Source organism: Prionailurus viverrinus, chromosome A3, assembly GCF_022837055.1.
Source record: "Prionailurus viverrinus isolate Anna chromosome A3, UM_Priviv_1.0, whole genome shotgun sequence".
NCBI classification, from domain to species: domain Eukaryota; kingdom Metazoa; phylum Chordata; class Mammalia; order Carnivora; family Felidae; genus Prionailurus; species Prionailurus viverrinus.
In genome coordinates, this window is record NC_062563.1 from 85,994,054 (window position 1) to 86,021,761 (window position 27,708).

General features: G+C 36.8%; 1 protein-coding gene across 1 annotated transcript in view; it reads right to left on the bottom strand.

The window, feature by feature from the left end:
• Positions 1-794: 794 nt before the first annotated feature.
• Positions 795-27,708, bottom strand: part of PPP3R1 (protein phosphatase 3 regulatory subunit B, alpha) — a 68,322-nt gene continuing 41,408 nt past the window's right edge. The window contains exons 3-6 of the mRNA XM_047851306.1: positions 9,917-10,093; positions 8,377-8,436; positions 7,053-7,237; positions 795-2,917 (exon numbers count right to left, since the gene is read on the bottom strand). Of these exons, the coding sequence (XP_047707262.1) occupies positions 2,870-2,917; positions 7,053-7,237; positions 8,377-8,436; positions 9,917-10,093 (470 nt within the window). The 3' untranslated portion in view covers positions 795-2,869. The remainder of the gene's footprint in view (positions 2,918-7,052; positions 7,238-8,376; positions 8,437-9,916; positions 10,094-27,708) is intronic.

Genomic DNA, 27,708 nt, shown 5'->3' on the forward strand with positions numbered 1-27,708 from the left:
TATTTTTCAAATAAACACTTAAAGTAGCCAGACCAGTGTTTGGGCATATTTCTTCTAAGTAGTAAAGGTGAAAAATGGTAAAAGAACGTTTTTACCAAGACTATGATGTTCTGCAAATGCAAGAGGTTGTTTTAACTAACGCCTGCCTGTTTAATCCTTCATTAAGTATTTAATGAGCTAATGCTAAGAGGTAGATGGAATTCTAGACAAGTGAGGCTGTCAGTGAACAATGGACAGAAATAGAAATGAATGCCCTTGTGGAGTTTTCATTTTATTTCAGTAACCAGGGAAGACAGATGTACAAAATACCCAAGTAAGTCCTGTCATCAGAGGGTAAATGCAACGGAAGAGGGGGGAAAAAAGGGGGGGGGGGGGTAAAGGAGACACGGGTGTAGTATGTTTACATGGGATGGCCAGGAACATCATTGGGAGCCAGGACATATTTGAACAGACTTGGAGGCATTAGCTGTGCAGGATCTGGCAGGGGAGACCATACAAAGGCCCACAGCAGAAGTAAGCCCAAAGATCCAGGAACCACAGGAGGCGAAGGCAGCTGGAAGCAGAAGGGTAAGTAGTAAAGGCATAATGAGGAAAGGCTTTGTAGGTCCTTGTAATGACTTGTGTTTTTAACCAGTGATAAAGCAGATTTATCTTATGGCCTATAGTCAAATACCAAACATCAATTTACCATTTTCTTTTTAAATCAAAAGAATGAAAAAAAAGACTACCTAATGGACAAAACACTACCTAATGGCTGTGGGAGCCCAACAAAGATGACTGTGAGTACACTCAAGCAAGTTTCAAATATTTTATTTTCTTATTCATACAGTATGAAGTTTTCTAAAGATCCCACAACATGACGTTTCATGCAGAAGAAAAAACTAAACATTCAACATAAACCCCTCCCCCACCCGCACTAAAAAAGAAAAAGGAAAAAAAAAAAACCCTCATTCCCCAGTAAGGAAATAATGTTTGCACTATTTTTCTGTAACGCCAGCCAAGATATGCACAAGCAAGAGAAATAGAAAGCATTTGCTAAAATATTTGTAACAAATACTTATGTACAAAAAATTCACAAAAGACTAGTTCCCCCTTGAAGCAGAGCACATGGCAGTTGACACTGGAACAGATCAAACCACTGGCTGGGATTATAAGCCACGTACTGATCCAGAGGAAGAAAGTTACATGTAGTGGAGATTCTCAGTTTGAACATTAACATTTCCAAAGTTTGGCAACATTATCTTTTAAAATTATGCAAATTATGTAAACAAGAGGTACATTTTAAATTGATCTACATGCAAAACTCCATGTCATGCAAAGACACCAAGCACCGGGATTTTTCTCTCACAGACAGAGCCCATGATGTGCAGCACTCAGTTGAAGGAACAGCGATGGCAGGCAGGCGTGCCCAATTTAAGATTCATTTACTTTGATTCAACCTGCCCTTTTCCACTCATGATTATGAAACTGGTTTTCTAGAAAAACTACATAGGGGAAGACTACTTTCCTAGAAAGCTAACCAAAATGTTCTCTTCCAGCCAATAGTACCTTTGCAGAAAAGGGAAGGGATAATATCAAGTGGTGGAACATGATACACTACTTTTATATCACACGTTTCTTCAGTTATCATCCATTACAAATATGGGCAAATCAAGAAAGAAAACCACCATGCACTCTCTATGCCTTGTGGTAAAGAAACAGGAGAGGTATAAATTTTGATACAATTTTGCTCTTCTGTGGCATACAGAGATAAAAAGACTTCTTCCATTTAAATCACCAATCTGTGTGGGTGTTTAGATATGTACATGCACATTAAATATCACCAATTTTCCAGATTAGCTGCAAGTTTTCTGAAACGGAAAAGAAATTTACGGTTCAAACAGAAGTTTAATGACAAACGGTTTACCCATGTAATGAAACAAATGAATGGATATCCTAAGTAGTCCATGATTACTTCAGGTATTCTTCATTGAGTAATGTCTTAAGATAAATCGTGATTGCCTCAGATAGCTTCCGGCCTTTCCACAACTGGTAACTTACATTTAACTCAGGGACATTTAAGAAAGGAAAATGGCTCCTCGTTCAGAAGTAACAACGAAGCAGCCGTGAGCTTGGTGCGGTTCCTGCCGGAACACAAGGAGGAGCTCTTGGCGGCAGCACTGCACTGTACTTTCTCCTCAGGCAGAGATGCAGTAGAGCTGCTCAGCAACGAGACCTAGTCCCTGGAAATCTATTCATAGGTATAAAGAAAATTACAGACTCCTCTGTTACAAAAATGTAATTAAGGTAAGTAATAGGACGTTAACAAATGCTTTGTCAATCTCTCAAAGGAGAAAGCACAGGAAAAGGAAAATAGCTGGCCTAACACCCGGCTCAAATTGTACAACTTTCTATCTATATATAAAACTGTGTGAAATAAAAGTAAGGATGTTTTATGTTCTGCTTGGCACTTTTGTACTCTATCATTTTGCTTCTGAATCAAGTATATTAAATTAAAGCCAACCTACACATATAGAAAGCTACATATATCTATATATAAATATTTACATATGTATATATAGATACTTTCTTGTTATAAAAGATGAAGAAAAATAAATTAAAAAGCCAACCCCTTCCCTTTCTTCACCACATTGATATGCTCTTTTCATGTTGCTGTCCTTCAGACTTTAAAGTGCTACACTGAGTTATTGAGAGAATAAGAGTTCAATAACACTTAGTTGGCTTCATGAGGCTCGTGTTGGAAAATGTGGCTTCACAGAGAAAAATACTTCCATTTAAATACACAGAGAGCATTGCTGGACGTCTTGAGCAGATCTTCAGAGATGGAGAAGAAAGCAAAAGTGTTGGGTGGTACTCTTTAGAAAAAGAGTCACACATCTACCACCATCTTTTTGTGGATATCTAGGCCACCTACAACCTGCAACAGATAGGAACAAATCAAGCTTAACCACGTTTGAAAATTCCTTGTTACTAGTCTGACCACCTTAACCAAATTACAATTTAAGGGGCTCCTGGGTGGTTCAGTCAGTTGAGTGTCCGACTTCGGCTCAGGTCATGATCTCACAGCTCATGAGTTCGAGCCCCGCGTCAAGCTCTGGTGCTGACAGCTCAGAGTCTGGAGCCTGCTTCGGATTCTGCCTCCCTCTCTCCACCCCTCCCCCACTCATACTCTCTCTCAAAAATAAACATTAAAAAAAAAAACCCTACAATTTAAAAAACAATACTACTTTAACCATTTTCAGAAGCTGGCTTTTGAGGTTTGGGTTTTTTTAAACCTGTATTGCCTCTAGTTAAGGGCTTTCTCTCAGGATAACAGGCATTTTCTTGTGTTCTAGGACAATGGTTGGCAAAGTTAAAAGGCCAGATAAGAAGTGTTATAGGCTTTGTAGGCCACATATAATTTCTCTTGGCATTTTCCTCTCCCATGTTTTCTTTTTTACAAATGTAAAAAACTGTTCTAAGCTCAAAGACCTACAAAACAGGCCACGGGAAGGATTTGACCCATTTTGGTTTGCTAACCCCTACACTAAGGTAGTTTAATATTAAATAATAACCAGATGTTAGCATAAAAATTATCCTCAAAACCCAACCTGTCAGTCCATTCTAGAAGGCATTATAAAAATACCAAATAAAAACTTCTGCACATTTTCTCATGGGCTTCATTCAATACATGCAGAATTGTTACAGAAATCTCAGTGAATAAATGACATGGTAATCTAAAAGTGTAATTACCTGTATTATTAAATATAACCTACATAAGGAAAATACGTAAGTCATAAATGTTCATAGCTTGAATTTTCCCAGTGTAAACACCCAAGTAGCTAAGCACCCAGATCATTTTCAGCAGTCTTCTGCGGCCCCCTTCCAGCACTAGCCATCTCCTTCCTCCTGCCCTACCCGCGCCCCCCCCCCCCCCACACACACACCCACCCACTACTGTGACTTTAACAACATGGATTAGTTTGGTTTGTTTTTGTACATTTTAAAATGAAATTTCTTTCATGTGTGGCTTGTTTCACCCGACAGGTTTTTGAGATTAATCCATGTTGTTGTGTATAACTGCATCTGTATTATTTTTAAATTTAACCCAAAATTTTTATTTCAAAAATAAAGCTTGAATAGCCAATTAGCTCTACAACTTCTATGAAAACAGCAGTTTGCTACCCTGCCTTCGTTCTCTGTTTTCTTTTACACAGAGATAATCATTTAGGATTTTCAGGTAATATTCAGTATTTCCCTACAGGTCTGCAAATAACATTCCTGCATTGCCTTCTCTTGGATACTCACCACCACGCACACCCCCCTACCCCCAACACACAATCTATTCCTCATGTTTTCCAGACTCAAATTACTTCACCCTCTCCAATCTCCCACTACAGTGGAGGAGTCTGAACAGAGTAGGGAGATCTAGTGTTCTGAATGCTTTTTAAACAGACTTCAAGCAACTGTTTTTAGTCTTGCCTTTATCCCCATTTTCACTTAATTTTTTTTTTACATTTATTTATTTTTGAGAGACAGCACAGGTGGGGGAGGGGCAGAGAAAGAATGAGACACAGAATCAGAATCAGGCTCCAGGCTCTAAACTGTCAGCACAGCCCGACGCAGGGCTCAAACTCACAACCCATGAGATCATGACCTCAGCCAAAGTCAGAGGTCCAACCAACTGAGCCACCCCTCCACTTTCACTTATCTTATGCTACCAATTTCTGAGCCTTTCAGGGATTCTGCATTATATACCAAGTTGCCGCTCAGCTTTACAAGCTGATAGCTCAATTCATTTTTTCTCCTATTAAGTCAGTTTACAGAGTTTTAAATTGTCTAGTTGCTATCCTCCCTACTATTCTCTTTGTCCTGTGGGTTCAAAACCTTTACTTTTTAATCTGTTTAATTAAACTGGAGTTTGGAGAGGAAAGCAAAAATAAATAATCTGACTCTTGAACAACAACAGAGGTTGGAGATATCAACCCCGCTATGCAGTAAAAAAGTCACATATAACTTTTGGCTCTCCCAAAATTTAACTAATAGCCCACTGTTAACCAGAAGCCTCATGAATAACAATTAACACTATTTTGTGTATGCATTACATACTACATTCTTACAATAAAGCTAGAAAAAAAAGAAAACATTAACACAAAAAAACATGTGCAGTACTTCACTGAAAAGAAAAAATAGCATATAAGTGGACATGTGCAGTTCAAACCCATGTTTTTCAAGGGTCAGCTGTACAAGCATTCAGTTCAACCTGCCAACTTTAACACTGTCATCAATTGTTTCTATTTTCTTTGTATGTTTAAGTATTCCGAAATTTTTAAAGGAGGGAGACAAGCATGTGATCTTTTAAAGTAATTTCCCATCTCTTTACCACTATAGCTTGAGAAATCAGAATAAAAAGGACTCAATGAAGCCAAAGTTATGGACTTGATCAATGTTCAGAGAAGTTGGGTTTAAAGCACAAAAGTTTTTCTCCATCCCCAAACTACACTCCTCAAAAATACAAAAGCAATTTATCAAATACTGGAAATAAACTCAAAGCACAGCTTATGTCTTCAGCGTAAACAGCATCATACACAGTTTTCTTCCAATGACAAACAATTTATGTGTAATTTTAACTTACATTTTTATATTTACTAAATGGAATCTTCATCTATATACATCTCACATCACTGTAGGAAAGAGTTTTCCATTTTTGCTTTCGTTCCCTCAATGCTCAGGATTTTTTTTTAATGTTTGTTTATTTTGAAAGAGTGCAGGTGTGAACAGAGGATGGGCAAAGAGAGAGGGAGAAAGAATCCCAAGCAGACTCTGCGCTGCTGGAGCCACGCAGAACCCAGCGCAAGGCTCCATCTCATGAACTGTGAGATCATGACATGAGCTGAAATCAGGAGTCAGATGCTCAACTGACTGAGCCACCTAGGCACCCCTGAATTCCTTTTCTTTTCTTCTTTTGAAAACTGGCTACCTATGCTGACATGACCAGCCTGGTCCCACAGCACAATCTGACCACACTCCACACCAGTCTTTCTGTGATCTTTGGTAAAGAAGAAACAGAGGAGTAACATAAACCCTCCCAGCAGTACTACCAGGCAACAAAGTCTCCAATCTCAAGCCTAACCCTCTTCCAAAAAGACCCAGTCTGTTCTTTCAATTTTAGAGCATCACCCTACTTTTTGAAACAGCATGCACACAGTATTCCCTTGAGAGCAAGGAAGCTACTTAAAAGATAATGTGAACTTCTACTTCAATGCCACAGTAACAACTTTAGTCCCTACATGACACACAAGCAGTCATTAGTTTTTCCTTGTATGGTCTAAATAAAAAATGAAAAGGGAGGAAGGAAATCTTGCCACAGTAGCATCCAATCATAACTGAAAAACTTTAAAACTTTTTTCTTTGTTATCTTCACCTCTCCTCTGGATTCTCTGGTCTTTCTAGCTTGCAATTAAGACTCCTTATTATATGTATCAAAAGGCTAGTATCTTTGCTTTGGCAAAGTAGAGAAAGAAGCTGAGCAGCTGTGTTCCTGTTTGGAAGCACTGAGTGGTGGCAAATCCATCAGTAGCTTGGGAGAGGGGACAGGGGAGGAATCACCATTTACACTGCCTAGCTGATGAGTCTAACATGCATAGGCACTCCACTTCTGTTGTCCTCATGAAGCCAAACTTCTGGATTCCTAGCTGAAACTGCATCAACACCTACCCTCCACAAGTGTTTTCAAACATATTTATTTTTAAATGAACCTTAAGAATATGCCCTGTTTGTAATGTGGGGGACTACCAACAATAAGTAAAAGTTACTAGTATAAGTAAAATGGTACTAGCATTAGGGTGTATTACCAGATAATCACTGGGAACAGGAATTCTTGAGAATAATAATGGTTAGTTATTAACAGTTACCATAAGGAATATTTCAAAACTTTGAATATGGGCAATTAGGTAAAATCAAATACTGTATATAAATTTCTAGGGCAAATAAGTATAAGGAACTCTCTATTAAGTAGTTTTATAAATGCTTTTAAAACCTAACTTTTGAAGAACCAGCTCTTTTGTACTCACAGCACAGAATTCTTCAAAGGATATTCTTCCATCTCCATCCTTATCTGCATTTATTATGGTTTTGTCTACAATTTGCTGTAACTGTGTATCTTTCAGGTTGTTCCCCACCATCATCTTCAGCACCTGGAAGAGTTCCCCGTTGGAAATATAGCCATCTTTATCCATGTCATAGATACGGAAAGCAACTAAAAAAAGAGTAAGGAAAATCAATGGCAGTTGTAAGGCAATCACAAGTAAATACCTTCAATGAAGAAGAAAACAGTGAGTTGTCAAACATCTAGTCTAGAATTATAACTATGAAGATGGCTCCTTCTCACATTTGATCTTGCCTCTAGGGGCAGTTACACAGCTGGTTAAAAGTATGGGCTCTTGGGCTGCCTGGGTGGCTCAGTCGGTTAAGCGTCCGACTTCGGCTCAGGTCATGATCTCACGGTCTGTAAGTTCGAGCCCTGCGTCGGGCTCTGTGCTGACAGCTCAGAGCCTGGAGCCCATTTCAGATTCTGTGTCTCCCTCTCTCTCTGACCCTCCCCCATTCATGCTCTGTCTCTAAAATAAATAAACATTAAAAAATTAAAAATAAAGAAAAAAAAGTATGGGCTCTCGAGTCAAGAGTGCTTGGGCCAATTAGCATACCTAAAGGAAAGTTATTTATCCTTGCTAAGCTTCAGTTTCTATACATAAAATTGGGACTAATAACAGTTCCAACTTCCCAGGTTCTTTATAGAGTACTTTATAACTGGCATATAATACATGTAAAAAATTGCTTAGAACAGTGTCTGAAACATGGCAAAAGTTCAATTGCTATTACTGTTATTCTCATTTATATTAAGAGTTCATTTACAAAAGATGTTTGCATATATCCTGTGCCTCACAGAACTATTACTGAATAAAATGTCTAATTAAGAGGCTGAATAACTTACAAAGGTACAGATGTTCACTGTGATAGAGGGTGCCTACATAAACCAAAAGAGTGGACTTCTGGCTAAATATGTATATAAACTAAGTTCACCTAATGACATTAGAACATTTCTTCCCACTTTCATCAACAAATCTCTTATCCAAGACAAGCAGTTTATATAGCTGTTTTCACAAGAAGGAAATTGTTTTCTTTCTATCCAACTAAAAAGCAACAATGACATCATTAGAATATACTAGTTGCAAAGAGCCTAAAAGGATTTTCTCCAGAATATACAATTTCTGTTACATATACTAAGAATCTAGAAAAAGTCATCTTTTAGAATATTTTTTAAAAAGGAGTTTATAATGTAGTATGGGTAGTAGTGGTATAAGAGGAAGAATGAATTCAGTAAAGAAAAATACTTACACCTCAACTTCTGTTCCTTATCTCCTTTGACACTGAACTGAGAGACTCCCTCAATGAATTCTGAGTAAGAACAGAAAGTGTTTACAAATCAGAAGTTTCATTTTTTTTATATAGGAAAATACATAATACCTCCCCACACACAAAAACTTAACATATCCATAAAAGAATATTTTTTTTGCTGCAAAAGAAAATATTACAAAGCAATGTTTTAAACTGAAAGTGACGAATTTGAAATTTCAACAAACAAGGTTCTATATATTTTTTTAAATATCCAAACTTTCAGTTCTCTAAGGTCAAATCAATTTGAGCAATATTTCTTAAGTAACACACAGCTTACCACTAAAAAACAATTCTTTAAGCTATTTAACCCTTTCTTTTTGGAATGGAACTATAAAAGAGGGGTTTTTTAAAAGATCACAGTGGCACCTGGCTGGCTCAGTAGGCAGAGCATGCGACTCCTGGTCTCAAGGTTGTAAGCTGGAACCCCATACTGGGTGTAGAGATGACTTAAAAACAAAATCCTGGGGCACCTGGGTGGCTCAGTTTGCTTGAGCGTCCAACTGCAGCTCAGGTCAAGGTCTCACAGTTCAGGAGTTTGAGCCCCACATCAGGCTCCATCTCTATGTGTCAGCTGCAGAGCCCACTTAGGATCCTCTGTCCGCCTCTCTCTGCACCTTCCCTGCTTGCTCTCTTTCTCTCAGAAATAAACATTTAAACATAAAATAAAAATATTTAAAAAACACAAAATCTTACAAGTATTAAAAAAAAAGATTATACATTGTTTTGTTTCTTCCGTTTGTTTAAGTAATTTTCTCTGCCCAGTGTGGGGCTTGAACTCACGATCTCACGATCGAAGTCTCATGCTCTTCTGAGCCAGCAAGCACCCCCCGACTGTTTTGCCAGAACAAAAATAATTTTGAATTTCTGGTCCCAAAATTCAGACTCATTTAAATAAAGTGTTGGAAGCCTCGTGAAAATGATCATTTTTCTTCACTGCCTGTTTAACATTAAATCTATCATAAAATCTGTTTTAGATCCTCCTTCACTTAAAACTCAGTTCCTGGAACTAAAATAACAAAGTCTGTTGATGACAAAGTATAGAATCAAATATAAAATTATGTACCATGGTAATATTAGCAAAATCACTATTGTTTTATGTAAAATTCTAGATTAAAATAATCCTGTGTAAAATGCTCATCTCCTTATTACTACAGTTTATTTTTTATTGCTTAGTGTAAGTCTCATTCTTTAAATAAAGTTTCTAAAAATGCAGTTCTAACATGTTTCCCAAAATAAGATTAATTTTCCAAAAACAAAGGAAATAGATAAATTTGATCATATATGAACCAAGCAGTAAAAGATCTTTTACTTATTAGTTCATTAAGGTTCATATACCACACGTTTCAAGAATTTAACATTATTATTATAAGATCACCAATAAACACATTTTTAAAAAACTAAATTTTCAGACATTTTCATACACAGAACTATAAGACTAGTGATAGATTACCTAACTTGTTAAATTAAAAAACTTTCTTACCTTTAAAGTCTACTTCTCCATTCCCATCTGTGTCAAATATATCTATTACTCGCTGTACTAAAGGATTCTGTTGTAACTCAGGCAGAGACATGAACTCTTCCACACTCAAAGAACCAGAATTGTCCAAATCGAGCTTCTTAAATCTCTTTCCTAGCCTTTTAATTTCATCAGCATCAACTAAAAACAAACCAAAAGAGGTGGCAAGATTTACAAAATGATTTTATGAGAATTATATGGGAAAAAAATCCAGCAGTTAATCAAAGTTTGAGTTTAATTAAAAGTTACATATTCTATTGGTTAATTGCCTGTAACAGAAAAGTACAGAGTATTTTTATTTGGTTACCTTTTTGTTTGCCTGCCCCTGCCATAACATACAAACCAACTGTATACGCACCAAGATATTATAGGATTGCAATGCTAAGCCGATCATGGAGTCAGGTGATTCATACTAGGCAGGCTAAATCAATCTCTGTTCTGTACCAAAGCATCTTTCACTTATTTTTTTCAAGTTTGATTTCTTTCTAATAGTTCATGGTTTGAACATGGTTCAAAATTAAAGCCTCCCTCCTATCCCACCCTGTAGACATCCAATTCCCCTCCTTAGAGGCAATGTTGCCAGTTTCTTGAGTATTCTTCCAGAGATACTCTTAGCAAGTATGAGCAAATAAAATACCGCTTTTATGTTTTTTAACCAAAAGAACCACAGCTAACAAAATTCACTTAAGAAATGTTTGCATTAGTTTATAATTACTCTGTAAAAATTCAGTATCCAGTCTCTAATATGCATATGCATTCTTGAAAGATTTTTTCTTCTAAATTACATTACTATCTTCATTCCTTTAAGAAATCAAATTCATACAAATAATTTTAATCTTGGTAACAGAAATAATACAAATATATTAACAGAAAATTAAGTCAAATGTTATGCTGCCCATGGGTATACATGTATTATGGCGCACAGTATTAGAGACCGAGACTGCAAACTTCTTGAAAGTTTGAATATATGGCATTCTCACTATAAGAACTTAAAAGTTAAAGATTTTTTAAATATAAAAATATTATGTTAAAGTGAAATAAAAACTGTATCTGCACTACAAAGTACAGACGATACAACTAACTACCAGATGCTGCTCTAATATGAAGTAGTTCATATGCAGCTGGTAAAGGGAGTCATAAGAGCTGGTTTGTGAGTCAACAGAGCACAGAAATGTCACTGGTTCATACGGATTTTTCCTAGTTCGTTCTGAAGGGGAAAAGTGGACAAGTTTTCTCAAAGAACAAGTCTTAATAAAATAAAATCTTAAGAAAAAAGGTGAAAACAAATGCCTTCCTTTACAGAAAACAGCAAGTTTAGTAGCTTCAGGAACTTCAAAAGTCTTTTCAACACTGTTCTATGGTGAAAAGGGTACAAATGAACCAGCTGCAAAGATAATTCCTCATCTCTCCACCTCTCCCACCACCAAGCCTCAAAAAGCACTTAACAAAGGGACTGTACCATGACTCCTTACTTAATTTTTACAAAATTAGTTTCTGCTAAAGCAGCTGCCCTCAAGGACCTGGAGGAAGGTCCAAAATAGGAAGCTCGAGTCCTAGTTTAAGGCTAATAAATGAATAGCTATGGTGCGTAATACAAATGCCAGAGGCTATTTATGCTAAAATTTTTAAGACCGTGATCGTTTTCTAAGTACTCTGCTACAAAGCTGCATACTTGAGTCTACCCAAACCATACTTTCCCAACATGTGATTCTGCAGCATTTGAGGTTTTCAATAAATATATTTTACTGTAAGAGAAATGCCTTTATGTTAATGATTCAACTGAACATTGCTTCAAATAGCAAAACACACATATATACCTACAATAATCCAATCAAAACTGAAATACGTACCTCATAAACACATCAACTAAAAATAACCTTTTTTTGTCCCTTTTATTCTTTAATGAACAGATGATAAAAGCAACTGTTCAAATAAACCTTATTTTCTTATTTTCCATGATGAAACTGGATATCCTCACTCCTGGGAGGAAAATTTAATAAACCTTAAGTCCCTTAAATGCTTTTCATTTATTTATTTACCTGTCTTCCCCACCTCAGACCAGAGTCCACGACCTTTCACTGGTGTTCTGTACACTGCATATAAAAGGTACTCAATAAATGTTTTAAATGAGTTTTAATTCTAAGTGTTTCAGATTTAAAACTTACTCATCAAAATGCCATCAGAATTTAGAGTAAAACTCGACTTAACCTACCAGACACCAATCAGCGGATCTTTCAGAACAGTTTCTCCAAGTTCATAGTGTTTGCTGAAAGCTACTCTCCCTCTCCATACCAAGGATGAGTTAACTTTTTCCAGTAATCTTTAGTTTTGCCTTACAACCACAAACCAGAAAAGGTGATGAGGAAACTGAACATAATGGATGACTAAAATACACTGTAAGTGGAAAAGGAAAGACAACGTGTCCCCAAACAGCATCTCATTTAGAGTAACTCTAGAGTGTACCATTAATTGGAAAGAGCAAAGGCAGAACTGTTGTGCCATAATACTTATAGAAACTGTTAGATTCCATTTACTAATGCTATGATATAAACATGATAACAGTTTTATAAAGTCACATTCTGAAATTGAGAGCGAGGTGAAGGACTATCTTCAATTACCTGGAAAACCCCACTAATCCAAAAGCATTCCAGTCTTGACAGATGAACAAGGAATATTAAGAATAAAGATGAATCATAAATCAAATATATTTCTTTACACTGCCAACAGTAATCTTTCTAAAAACCACATTCAGCCAAATTGCTGGCTCTCATGCTTAAAAATGTGTAGTGGCTAACACGCTCAGGATACAAAGTCTAAAGCCCTTGACAATATTTAGCCTCAATTTAAATTTCCATCCTTCTCTTCCCCATCTTTACTTTAGCTACAATGCTCTTGGCACAATTCTTCTATAGCATAAAGTTCATGCCTCCGTTTCCTTATATACCCTCTGCTGGACACTCTGATCATGAGCCTCGTACCAATTTCTGATTTAAAAAGGGGGGAGACTGGGGTGCCTGGGTGGCTCAGTTGGTTAAGCGTCTAACTCTTGGTCTCAGCTCAGGTCACGATCTCATGGTTCGTGAGTTCAAGCCCCTCACCAGGCTCTGCACTGACAACATGAAGCTTGCTTGGGATTCTCTCTCCTTCTCTCTCTGTCCCTCCCCCACTTGCTTGCTCTCTCAAAAATAAACATTAAAAAAAAAATCTTTAAAAAATGGGGGGAATTAACTGTATATCCTGTAGTTATGAGTATCATTAATTCTCTGGCACAAGCCCTTAAAACATTTTTTTAATTTTTTTTTAACGTTTATTTATTTTTGAGACAGAGAGAGACAGAGCATGTACGGGGGAGGGGCAGAGAGAGAGGGACACACAGAATCGGAAGCAGGCTCCAGGCTCTGAGCCATTAGCCCAGAGCCTGACGCGGGGCTCGAACTCACGGACCGCGAGATCGTGACCTGAGTTGAAGTCGGACACTTAACCGACTGAGCCACCCAGACGCCCCTTAAAACAACATTTTAAAAGACATTTTCTGTCTTTTGCTTTAAATAGCTTGTGAAATATTACAAATAGTTGATACCTATTCTGGATGAGTAGTTACAACTTTCCTTAAAGGCAAAGCAATGTGCCAGTGACAAATGGCTTTTTAAAAAGCCCCAGAAATAAAACATGGAGGGAATGACCTCTATCTAATCTTCTGTTCACCACCATTTGCACATACCCCATGCAGCCAAAACTCACCTTGGGATTTACTTTAGGAAGACAGTGTAATTTGAAAGTAGGCAATATCTATTCTCCAACCACCCATTTATTTCCTCCTTTCTGTCCCTTCCTTCCTGCCTGGATTACAATAATAAGACACAGACTAGATTACTCAGTACTCTGAGGCTAGCTGAACAAGGAATCTATACTAAATAATTTCAGTATTTTTAAATGGTTAACATGGAAGGCAATGCCATAAATATCTTTTAAAGCCAAAATCTAAGAAAGCTAGCTTTCAACAACAAATGGTAAAAATAGTTATTTTAGGTATGGAACAAAGTGATGAATTTGGTCATTACTGTCACCAGAGAAGCAGTTATTCAGCACTTCCACTTGCCAGCATTGTAGACCAGATGTGTTGCAGGATTAAATGTGTGCTAAAGCATGAAACGGAATCTCGATTCTTGAAGTATCAGCATCCACCAATCTCGTACAAATTAGGCACAGATCTCTGAAGTAGATTAAACCCATCTTGGTAGTACCATTAAACGTTTCAGATCTGCACTTGGTACAAGTCAAATACTAAAGAACAAATTCCAACTTTTGGTAGCAACTTTGATCAAAGATTTTTCCTACTCCCTTAAAACAGATGGACAAGGGGGGAAAAAAACAAACCTCACCCTCTTGACTCATCTTGTGACTCAGAGATACTCTCTTTCATATGTTTTGCCAAGTTAAAACTCGTTATTTTTCTACTTTTTGTAAGGACGCCTTTGGAAGGACTATCACTTTTAATAGTTGAAAAAGCCTACATAGTCAATTTATTACAAAGCACTAAAATAAAGAATCTTATAAAGTAATTGTATCATTCTCTAATATTTAAGGAAGACATTAAAAGCTGGATTTTTTTTTCTGAGTTTATGAAATATAAAGTTATTAATAAGGAACTGATGGACTGCTTACACAGAAAACACCAAATTAAACTGTTGAGACCTTACTGAAGATCAATGCACCCTGACTATACTCAGGGATAAAGGTGAAATCTAGATGGTTACTCATTTTAACAAGTGATTTCAAGAATCTCATTAACACATAAAATAATAATTAAGAATCTGCTTTTAGAGAGCTCATTTTGCTACAGTAAATTTTATTTTTTGCATTAAGATATTTTTTAAGTTTTTAATTCCAGTATAGTTAACATAGTGGTATATTCGTTCCAGGTGTACAATACAGTGATTCAACAATTCCATACATCACCCAGGGCTCATCACAGACAAGTGCCCTCCTTAATCTCCATCACCTATTTCACCCATCAACCCACCTACATTCTCTCTGCTTCTCTACAGTGAAGAATCTGTTTCTTGGTCTTTTTTTCCCCTTGCTCATTTCTTAAATTCCACATATAAGTGAAATCAGATGTCTTTCTCTCACTTAGTTCTTTTAGCATTATACTCTCTAGCTCCATCTATGTTGTGCAAATGGCAAGGTTTCATTTTTTTTTAGCCAAACAGTATTCCTCTGTATATACATACCATCTCTTCTTTATCCACTCATCTATCAATGGACACTTAGGGCTCCTTCCATAATTTAGCTATTGTAAATAATACTGCTATAAACAGGGGTGCATGTATCCCTTTCAATTAGTGTTCTGTATTTTGGGGGTTGATACCCAATAATGCAATTACTGTAGGGCAGTTCTATTTTTAACCTTTTGAGGAAATGACAAACTTTTCCTACAGTGCCTGCACAAGTTTGCATCTCCCCCCCACCCTAATAGTACAAAAGGGTTCCTTCCTATTCCTCCACATCCTCATGAATGCTTGTTGTTTCTTGTGTTTTTTTATTTTAGCCATTCTGGAAGGTGTGAGGTGATAGCTCATTGTACTTTGTATTTCCTTGATGATTAGTGATGTTGAGCATCTTCTCATTTATCTGTTGGCCATCTGGACGTCGTTTGGAGAAATGTCTGTTCATATCTTCTGGCCATTTTTAATTGGATTATTTGTTTTTTGGGGGGTGTTGAGCTGTATCAGTTCTTTGCATATTTTGGATACCAGCCCTTTATCAGATATGTCCTTTGCAAATATCTTCTCCAATTCAGTAGGCTGCTTTTTAGGTTGTGTTGTTTCCTTCGCTATGTCCAGGATTTTTATTTTGATGTAGTGGCAATAATTTCTTTTTGCTTTCATTTCCCTTGCCTTGGGAGACACATCTACAAAAATATACCATGACCAATGTCAGAAAAATTACTGCCTGTGTGCTCTCTTCTAGGATGTCTACAATTTCAGGTCTCACATTTAGGTCTTTAATCCATTTTGAATTTATTTTGTGTATGGTGTAAGAAAGTGGTCTAGTTTCATTCTTTTGCGTGTTGCTGTCCAGTTTCCCAATACCATTTACTGAAGAGAGCTGCAGTAAGTTTTAATAAAAACTGTCAACTGGACATATTAATACTAGAATAATACTAAGAGACAGAAGGTTGCATATTCATTCATCACTCTCTCAGATGAAGAAAAACAACCATCTCCCTTCCTATTTTTTTCTCACTTAGAAAAAAGGAATGGGGCACCCGGGTGGCTCATTCGGTTAGGCATCCAACTTCAGCTCAAGGTCATGATCTCACAGTTCTTGAGTTTTTGCCTCACGTCAGGCTCTGTGCAGACAGCTCAGAGCCTGAAGCCTGCTTCGGATTCTGTGTCTCCCTCTCTCTCTGCGCTCCCCTGCTTATACTCTGTCTTGTCTGTGTGTGGGGGGGGGTGTCTCTCAAAAACAACAACAACAAAAAAAAAAACATTAAAACAAAATTTTTTTTAAAGAAAAAGAAAAAAGGAATAAAAGAGATTCCAAAATAGTATAGAAGACATCTAGGTCTCCAACTGTTAAAGCATTATTATTATTACTACATACTACTACTACTACTCCACTGTTAGGGTTAAAAGAAAAACAACTTTGAAGTCTAAGCTCTTTTAGGTGATTCTGAGATTTCTCAAAATGAAAACAAAAAGAAATAAGCAGAATGGTAGAAAAATAAACTTTCTGCAAACTTTAGCCAATTCCCAGTAATTGTGTAGTACTCAACAGCAACAAGACTAATCCTTCTTGAGGAAATTCTTTTTTTTTTTTTTTTTTTTTTTTTTAATTTTTATTTTTGGGACAGAGAGAGACAGAGCATGAACGGGGGAGGGGCAGAGAGAGAGGGAGACACAGATTCGGAAACAGGCTCCAGGCTCTGAGCCATCAGCCCAGAGCCCGACGCGGGGCTCAAACTCACGGACCGCGAGATCGTGACCTGGCTGAAGTCGGACGCTTAACCGACTGCGCCACCCAGGCGCCCCTTGAGGAAATTCTTTTAAATAGTCAATTTATAGACAATTTACTATCTGTTAGTCTATTAATCATCTAATAACAAAAACAAAATAAATCAAGTTTTTTCAAATTCTAGCAGTAACAGTAATTTGAAAGAAACTAAATGTAGGATCCTGTTTAGAATCCTGGAAAAGAACTTTTCAGATGTCACCAGTTTTTTTACTAAAATATGAAGTTTAACAGTTTGTACCAATGTTAATTTCTTGATTTTGGTAACTGTACTATGGTTTAGTGAGACATTAACATTAGAGGAAGCTAGCTGAGGGGTATTTGGGAACTCTTATTTTTGCGACTTTTTAATTTCTCCTTAGTCTCCTCTAATTTATGAGAGCTCTTAATTCTTCCCTTGTCTTTCATGACCTTGAAACTTTTAATCCAGTATTTTGTAAAATGTCCCTCACCTTAAGCTTGCTGATATTTTCTTATGATTAGGATACATTTTGGCATTTGGGGCAAAAATACCATAGAAATGATGATGTGTCCTTATCAGCACACATTGTTATCAAAGGGTTCACAATGTCAATGTCTTTTTGCTAGTGATGTTAACTTTAATCAATTGGCCAGGGTGGTGTCTGTCAGATTTCTCCACTATAAATCTACTATCTTTCCCTTTGTATTAAAAAATATCAAGGGGAGGGGCACCTGTGTGGCTCAATCAGTTAAGCATCCATGATCTCATGGTTTGGGAGTCCGAGCCCTGTGTTGGGCTCTGTGCTGTGCCTGCTTCAGATTGTGTCTCCTTCTCTCTCTGCCCCTCCCCCACTCACGCTCTCTCAAAAATAAATATTTAAAAAATGTATCAGGGGAAGGGGAAACAATACTTTGAGACTATACAAATATCCCGTTCTTCCTAAAACTCTAACCTAATTTTAGCATACACAGGCAACTCGACTCTGGTGTGCAAGATTTAATCACTATGGTATTTGCTTAATGATTTTCTTTTCCCCTTTCCTTGTACATTGAAACGTTCCTGTTTAAGAAACAAATAAAAACTGCCCCTTCCCCATTTCTTTCTTTATTCAATTATTCACATCAGCATAGATTCACAGATACTTATTCTACAGGTTAAAATTCAATAATGTCACTATTCATCAAATTTTTCCAGCTTTGTTTAGGTACCACCTCAGGTTGGCTCCTGTGTGACCTTTCAACAATCCCCATTTTGAGCATCTCCTTAATTTCTGGCACCATAAAATATTCCAGACTCTGGAATTCCAGCCTCTTCTGACTATATATTTTCAAGAGGAATTTTCTCTTTTGTATGGCAGAATATTTAGAACTATATTACAGAATGAAAACTATTAGGAAAGATTACTCTAGTAAGCAATCTCAGAATCTCTATCTTAGAAATATTGTGGAAAGAGCCATCAGACAGGACAAAACAGCCTATGGAAAAACATGTACTGAATAATTCTTATAAAGTCTACCACAAGAATAAAGCATTATAGTGTTATCAATAGAAGATACTGGGTGATTTCTCAACTTAAAGTTTAATTTCAAAGTTCTATTAAGTCTTTTGTAAGATTTATCTCCTTCAAAGGTAATGAGTGGATTTTCATGTTACCCCCAATTAGATGCAAAACCCACCAGAGGGCGCGATAGAGACAGTCACAGAGAAGCAGTTGCAAAAAAAGCCCCCAATTCTGTACCAACCTTTTAGTGTAGCAGTTTAATATTTATATTCTGCAAGGCATAGTCTGACAACAGAACAAAGCAAACAAAGAAAGAACCTTAACAATATTATAAGAAAACTGAAAAAGTATTTTATGAAATATTAACACAAAGTCACACAAATTTTTCTTACAAATGAAAAACCTGCATATACTTAAAAAGGTCTAGATTTTAGGGATATATCATAATTTTCTAAGGTAAGAGGCAAGGCGCATTTTTGGTGTTTCTGGATTATAATTTTCATGTAATTTAAAAATGAAATTGTTAAATAAAAAGCTAGACAGCAGCACCAACAAAATAATTATCAAGTTGTAAAACACCAATAAATTTTAAGCCAACTTTAACATTCCAAAAACACATTATTAAATACATAGTTCTACAGGTTTTGACAAATGTATACACTTAGGTAAGCATCACTACAATCAAGATAAAAGCACATTTCCATCATCCCCAAGTGTTCCCGAGCCCTTCTGCAGTCAATCACGTCCCCTACCACCAATAGCAGGTAACCACTGTTCTGCTTTCTGTCACTAATTATGTCTAGGATTTCATATAAATGGGATCATATAGGTGTACTCTTCTATTTATCTTCTTATTCTCATCTAATTTTTCAGAGTAATTCAAGCTGCTACATGGCAGTAGCTTGTTCCTTTTTATTGCAGAGTAGTAGAGTCCACTGTATGGATATACACAATTTTTATTTATTTATTTATTTTAAAAAAAATTTTTTTTAACGTTTATTTATTTTTGAGACAGAGAGAGACAGAGCATGAACGGGGGAGGGTCAGAGAGAGGGAGACACAGAATCTGAAACAGGCTCCAGGCTCCGAGCTGTCAGCACAGAGCCTGACGCGGGGCTCGAACTCACGGACCGCGAGATCATGACCTGAGCCAAAGTCGGCCGCTCAACCGACTAAGCCACCCAGGCGCCCCTATACACAATTTTTAAATGTATGCATCTGTTACTAGACATACCTGTTGTTTCCTGTTTGGAATTATTAGAAATAAAGCTACTAAGAATATTCATAAAGTCTTTTTGTAAACAAATATTTTCCTAGACTTGCAGGGTCACTGGGTAAGCTGTATGCTGAACTTTCAGAAACTGTCAAAAGGTCTTCCAGAATGGTGTACCATTTTACACACTCACCATCTATCTATGAGAATTCCAGGAGCTCCACATCCTTGGCAACACGTGGTACTGCCAGTCTTTTTAAGTTTAGCCATTCTAGCGGGTGGTAGCAATATATGATTATAGTTTTAATCTGCATTTCTCAGACCTAATGATCTTGAGCATCTTTCTCATGTGATTATTGTCAATTCATATATATCTTCGTTTGAAAAGTAACTGTTCAAATATTTTACCTTTTAAAAAATGGGTTGTCTGGGGGGCGACATGGTGGCTCAGTCACTTAAGCATCTGACTTCAGGCCAGGTCATGATCTCACGAATCATATGGGATCAAGCCCCTCATGAGCCTCTCTGCCGTCAGCACAGAGCCCACTTCGGATCCTCTGTCTTCCTCTCTCTCTGCCCCTCCCCTATTCACGCTCTCTCAAAAATTAAGAACAAAAACAAAAACTGGGTTGTCTGAAAAAGTTGTGAAATTCTCTCTGTATACTGACACAAGTCCTCTGTCACCACGTAGGTAGTTCAAGTATTTTCTCCCAGTCTGTAAGCTACCTTTTCAAAGGTTATCTTTTAAAGAGCAAAAATGTTCAATTTTGATGAAATCCATTTTTTCTTTTATGATTCATGTTTTATGTGTACTAAATCTTTGAGTAAACCCGGCATGAAGATTTTCTCCTACATATTCTTCTAAAAGTTCCACAGTTTTACAGCTTTTATGTTTAAATCTATAACCCATTTAATTTTTTATATATGGGATTAGAGGCAAATTTTTATTTCATATAGAAATATATTTTGTTGAAAAGTCTCCCTTACAATGGTATCTTTGACGCATTTGTAAAAAATCAACTACACAAATCAACATTGTACAACTTAAATTGACACAATGTTATATATGTCAACTATATTTCAATTAAAAATTTAAAAAATCAAATAATATATTTTGCCAGTGAAGCTACATATATATATTTGTATTTATATGGATCTATGTCCTCTACTGTTCCACAGGCTGGTCTATCTTATGCCAATACCAGTCTAATGTTTTATAGTAAATATTTAAATCAGGGAGCACTGTCCTCATACTTTGTCTTCTTTTTCAAAACTGTTATGGCTTTTCTAAGACCCATACATTTCCATGTGGAATTAGCAATTAGTTTGGTAATTTTTACAAAAAGCCTGGTGAGAGTTCAATAGGGGTTGACTTGAATCTATAGATCAATCAGAGCAGAACAGAATCAAGTCTTTCATTTTATGATGTGGTCATCTCTCCCCATTTATTTAGGTCTTTTTAATGATTTCGCTTAGTAACATTTCATAGTTAGGTGTACAAATCTTACATATATTTGGTTAAACTTCTAACATGAATATCTCATGTTTTTATTCTTTATAAATGGTTTTTTTGTCAATTTCACTTTTTTTCAATTATTCATTGTGATTATATAAAACTTCCACTGATTTTTGCCTTCTGTTCTTATATCATACAATATTGCTAAATTCACTTATTTCTAGTAACAATTTACTATATATACAATGACATCATCTAAGAGTAAAGACAATTTTTTACTACTTCCTTTCTAACCTGAATATATTTTTTTTTCTGGACTTAATGTATTGACTAGGACTTCTAGTACAATTTTCCTTAAGTTTTTTATATGTATTTATTTTGAGAGAGAAGAGAAAGATAATTCCAGGTAGGCTCCACACTGTCAGTGCAGAGCCTGATGTGGGGCTCGAACCCAAGATCATGAGATCATGACCTGAGCAGATGTTGAGTAGGATGCTTAACCAACGGAGACACCCAGGAGTCCCAGGAACTTCTAGTACAACTTTGACTACACTTCTTCAGAGTGAAAAACTACTTTTTTTCCCAATCTTAGGTGGAAAGCATTCAGTCTTTCATCATTAAGTATGATGTTAATTATAGGTTGTTGTTTTGTTTTTTGTTTGTTTTTTTTTTACAGGTGCTCTATCCGAGTTTAGTTCCCTTCTATTCCTAATTTGCCAAGTATATTTACCACTGAACTCTGTCAAAGATTTTGCTCCATCTATTGCTAAGATCATGTTTCTCTTACTCTGCCCACATAGTGAATTATACTGTTTTTTAGTTAAAATCACACTGAGGATAAATTCCACTTGGTCATGTTTTATTGTCCTTTTTACAATACTGCTGGATGAGATTTACAAATATTTAAAGATTTTTACATGTACATTCATGGTGCATGTTGGTCTACAGTTTTCTATGATATTTTTGGTATTGCTAATGGTGTAATAATGCTAGCTTCTATTTTCTGAAGGAATCTGGATTATAACTTTTTTTCATTAAATGTTAGAATTTGCCAGTAAAGCCATCTGGCTTGGAGTTTTCTTTGTGGGAAGATTTTTATTTTAGAGAGACAGAGCATGCTCAAGTGGGGGGGGGGGGGGCGGGGGGGAGATAGAGAGAGGAAGAGGGAGAGGGAGAGGGAGGGGGGAGGGGGAGGGGGAGGGAGAGAAATATCCTAAGCAGGCTCCATGCTCAGCACAGAGCCCAATGGAGGGCTTGACTCCCACCACCCTGGGGCCATGACCTGAGCTGCAATCAAGAGTTGCATGCTCAATCGACTGAGCCACCCAGGTGCCCCTCTTTGTGGGAAGGTTTTTAAATAAAAATTCAGTTTCATTAATAGATATAATTCTATCAAGATTTTTTTTACTGTTGTGTCAGTTTTAAGTATTTGTTTTAGATTAAATTTTTCCATTTAATCTAAGGTGTAGAACTTTATTGGCATAAAATTCTTCATAATATTCCCTTGTTACCCTTTTAACATCTGTAGGATCTGTAATGATTTCAGTTCTTCTGTTACCGATACTGGTAATTGTGTTTTCTTCTAAAACGTTCCTTCTAAATGTGAATACTGTTATGTTCCACAGACTTCCTCCTACCTTATATAAAAGATATGACCCAAAATGATCCACCACACCAGAACTCACTCAGGCAAATGAATGTTATCCAAAAATGTCAAAATAAGCTGCACAGTTAAAATAATCTTAAAAATTTTTTTAAATTGTTTTCAGAGCTAACAGCTTCAGAAAAAAATTTGTCATAGAAAAGCCATGTAATGTAAATTGTTGGAAGAAACCTTGGAGATGAAAACTCAAGATGAGGAAACAGACTCTGAGAATTATTTAAGTTGCCAAATGCTATAAAGCTTGATGGCAAAACTGAGTGACAGCATTTCTTGAAATACTTTCTAATCTAATTTCTTTTCATATGTTAGTTCCATTTGAATAGTTAGTACAGAAGATTAAGCTAAGAGATACTAAACACTGCTGTTCCTCAACATGCATTTTCAGGCAAGTGTGGAGAAAAGAGAACAATAAGAATGTTCTCATCTCAAAGAAATAAAAATCAAACCACAGATTTCTGGGATGTTCTCCAGGTTATACATTACTGGTTTTCCTACTGAAGGTGTTTGTATTGCTGTTGTTTTTCTCTTTTTGGTTTATCTACACTGTGGTTCTAATAAAAATAGATAATTAGCCTACTGAAAAAGCATATAGTTAAAACACCATAAAAACACATCTTCAAGTTTTCTCATTGTTATTAATAACCAAGTCATACTTTTTTTTTTTTTTTTAGTTTATTTAGAGAGAAAGAAAAGGTGTGAGTGGGAGAGAGGCAGAGAGAGAGGGGGACAGAGGATTCAAAACAGGTTCTGGGCTATCGGCACAGAGCCCAATGTGGGGCTTGAACTCAGGAGCCGTGAGATCATGACCGGAGCCAAAGTCAGAAGCGTACCCGACTGAGCCACCCAGGCACCCCATATACTTTTTTTTTTTTAACCTATGTGTACACTGTGTAAGCTAGTGTAAGCCTGAAAAGACACAGCTCTTAAAGATTTCCTATGTTTTGTAAGTCAAATTCAATCCCAACCCATTCATTACACATCACATTCTCCAGGTTTTCCTGGAGAGGGGACAGGGGCCAGAAGCAGAGAAAGACCAAATCTCAAGCAGGCTCCACACTTAGTACGGAGCCCAACACAGGGCTCAATCCCACAACCCTAGGATCATGTTCCTGTGTTATGTTGTGTTTAAACACTTAGTCGCACTTTTTTAAAGCTTTGTACCACTCCCCAACCCCAACTCGCCCCAAAATATGGGATTTTTTTTTTACAAAAGAATGCATATTTAAGACTTCTTTTACTTTTAGCACCAATTATTCAAGATTTTACGGCTGCTCCAGAGCTTAACGTGGTTTATCATCAATAATGTCACACTACATACCCAATCTCTATTTTTCTTATAATGATTTGCCTTTTACCTTAAGAAATTCCAAAAAGAAAAAAAGAAAAGAAATTCCAGCACACAATTTATATTCTTTTCTTTCTTCTTGAAGACTCTTCACAGACAATTCTGGTTTCTTGCTCTAATTTGTACCAACTGCTTTCTAGGCCCATAGGCATAGTTATTATCCTGTGATTTTCACTGGGTGTCTTAGAGATTTGGTTTTGCGGATCTCATCTGCTTTAACTTCTATTTCATTTGTCTGACTACATATTCAAAAACTTTGGGGCGCCTGGGTGGCGCAGTCGGTTAAGCGTCCGACTTCAGCCAGGTCACGATCTCGCGGTCCGTGAGTTCGAGCCCCGCGTCAGGCTCTGGGCTGATGGCTCAGAGCCTGGAGCCTGTTTCTGATTCTGTGTCTCCCTCTCTCTCTGCCCCTCCCCTGTTCATGCTCTGTCTCTCTCTGTCCCAAAAATAAATAAACATTAAAAAAAAAAAAAAAAAAAAAAACTTATAGAAGCTAAATTTCCCAAAAGTCCCTAAATTTCTGAAAATGTCTTTAATTTGATCTCACACCTGAACAATCATTTAGCTGGTATCAAACTCTAGGTTTAGGAACTCAGAACTTTGAATAAATTGCTCCACTGCTTTCTAATCTCTAAGAAATCCAATGCCAAAACACTCCTATTCTTTTTAGGCAATTTTTCCCCCAACTAGCAGCTTTTAGAATTTTCTTTTCACTCCTGGAATTTTAAAATGTAAACTTCTCAAAAGAAGTTGAGACTAAATGTTGATCATATTTCATCTAAACTTCTTGGTAATCAGAATGCTCTTTCAATCAGAACATTTTATTTTTCAGGTGAGGGAAATTTTCTCCTACTTTTCAATCATTAGTTTTGCTTCTATTTTTATCTACTACATCTCTTGAAATTTCCTTTAGGCAGTTGCTATTACTGTCTGTATATGTGCCACAAAGCTTTCTTTTTTGGTATATTTTTCCTTATTCTTTGCTCTAACATTCTGAAGGAGATCCAAGAATTTATCATATTCTGCTAACCGGATGGCTAGGCCTTTTCACCAGCTAAAGTAACTGACTTCTCCTTATCACCTACGAAATTATTCAAATTTGTGGTAGGCTATGTCATGAACTTCACTGTTAAAACTACAAATCTGTAAGTGCTGCCATACCAACATGGGATAGTCTAGCACCTCACTTTTTATTAAGACTACTTCTAAAATTTTTGTGTTTATTGGAGAGAGAGAGAGAAAGACAGAATCTGAAGCAGGCTCCAGGCTCCAAGCTGTCAGCACAGAGCCCAACATGGGGCTCAAACTCACCAAACCATGAGATCATGACCTGAGCCAAATGCAGACACTTAACGGACTGAGCTACCGAGGTGCCCCAAGACTACTATTAAAAACCCCAAAATATTTAGAACCTAGAAGACAATCCAGGTATTTGTAAAAAAAAGACACATATAACAGCAAGTCACGGTAACAACTCAAAACCCAGATGTTCAAGTCATACACTATACTTTAAAAGACTTCAAAATCTTTTTTTTTTTTTAATGTCTATTTATCTATTTAGAAAAAGTGCACATGAGCAGGGGAGGGGCAGAGAGAGGAGGAGAATCCCAAGCAGGCTCCACACTCAGCACAGAGCTTGAAGCGGGGCTCAATCTCACAACCCTGGGATCATGACCTGAGCTGAAAACAAGAGTCTGATGCTTACCTGCTTAACCAAGTGAGCCACCCATGGCCCCTAGAAAACTTTTTTTCCCCCTGCCTTCATGGCTCAGCTTTAAGGCTTTACTGAAAGAAAGTAGAATATAAGCAATTCTCAGCAGACTAGGTAAAATAGAGTTCAGGATCACTATATAATTAAGTAAATGGTAAATCACAGCTGGTAGACTAAGAAATATGAACTATGTGGGGCGCCTAGGTGGCCCAGTCGGTTAAGCATCTGACTTCGGCTCAGGTCATGCTCTCATGGTTTGGGAGTTCGAGCCCCAGTGTCGGGCTCTGTGCTGATGACTTGGACCCTGGAGCCTGCTTCAGATTCTGTGTCTCCCTCTCTCTCTGCCCCTCCCACATTCACACCCTCTCTCAAAATTAAATAAACACTTAAAAAAAAAAAAAGAAACATGGACTATGTGATATGAATTTATGAACATTTTAATCAAAGTAACAAATACAGAAGTCAATTTCAAAGTTAATGACAAAAAGGTTTAAAATAAATAGCTTTAGGGCCCCTGGGTGGATCAGGCGGTTAAGTGTCCAACTTCGACTCAGGTCATGATCTCACAGTTCCTGACTCCAAGCTCCAGGTGGGGCTCTGTGCTGACAGCTTGGAGCCTGGAACCTGCTTCAGATTCTGCATCTTCCTCTCTCTCTGCCCTTCCCCCACTCACAGTCTCTCTCTCTCTCTCTCAAAAATAACATTTAAAAAATTTTAAGTAATACTGAATGGCATTTTAGGAATAAAATGTTTTACTATTTTCACCTGTGCACATTCAAACTGAATTTAATATCAATAAATATTAAAAAGGTTTCCTCCAAAGATTTGAGATGATGAATAAAGGTTTGATAGTCAACCAGAAATCACTCTTTAGAACACATATTATTTAAAAACTACATGGATGGAACTGGAGGGTATTATGCTAAGTGAAATTAGTCAGAAAGACAAAAATCATATGACTTCACTCATATGAGGACTTTAAGAGACAAAACAGACGAACATAAGGGAAAGGAAACAAAAATAACATAAAAACAGGGAAGGGGACAAAACAGAAGAGACTCATAAATATGGAGAACAAACTGAGGGTTGCTGGAGGGGTTGTGGGAGGAGGGATGGGCTAAATGTGTAAGGGGCTTAGGAATCTACTCCTGAAATCATTGTTTCACTATATGCTAATTTGGATGTAAATTAAAAAAAAAACTGAATGGAATTAAGCTAGTTCAAATAAGAAAGGAAAAAAGAATGCAGAAAAAGAGGAAATTAAATTTAGAGGAACTTTTTCTTTGAAAAAGTTTTGTTTTCATAACAAAGAAAAACTAGATCAAAGAATATGAACATGTAAATTTCCCTGAGACTATCTAATTGAGAGCAGAAATTAACAGCACAAAGTAAGGTCAATTACTCCACACTTTCAAGTCACCTGTAAATACTCAAAACAGAAACAAAACTGCCTGACTACGAGACTGTTTACTCAAAATGAGAGCAGTGTCCTATAGGCTAATGATGTCTTATAGTTCTTTATGCAAAAGACATGCCTTCAGAGTCTGCCAAGCTCTTCTTGGGTCACCTTCTAATGAAAGAAAACTGAGACATCTTTTTAGACAGAAGATTTCTTAGTCTTTCATCTACATTCAGTTTACAAAATAAGCCCTATGTTTACCAATTTTATCAAAAACATTCAGAATTATACTGGTTTTATCAGCAGTAAAAATTAGCTGAATCTGATTTTCCACTCATACCTCCAACTATTCCCCCATTTTAGTCCTCTGCTTAAACTATCTAAAGTAGTATCTTGCACTGAGTCACTTTTCCAAGTTACCATGCCAAGTTACAACTAAGGTCCCATCTTTGAACAAATCACCCAAGAGAGTATACATTTCCTGGTCCA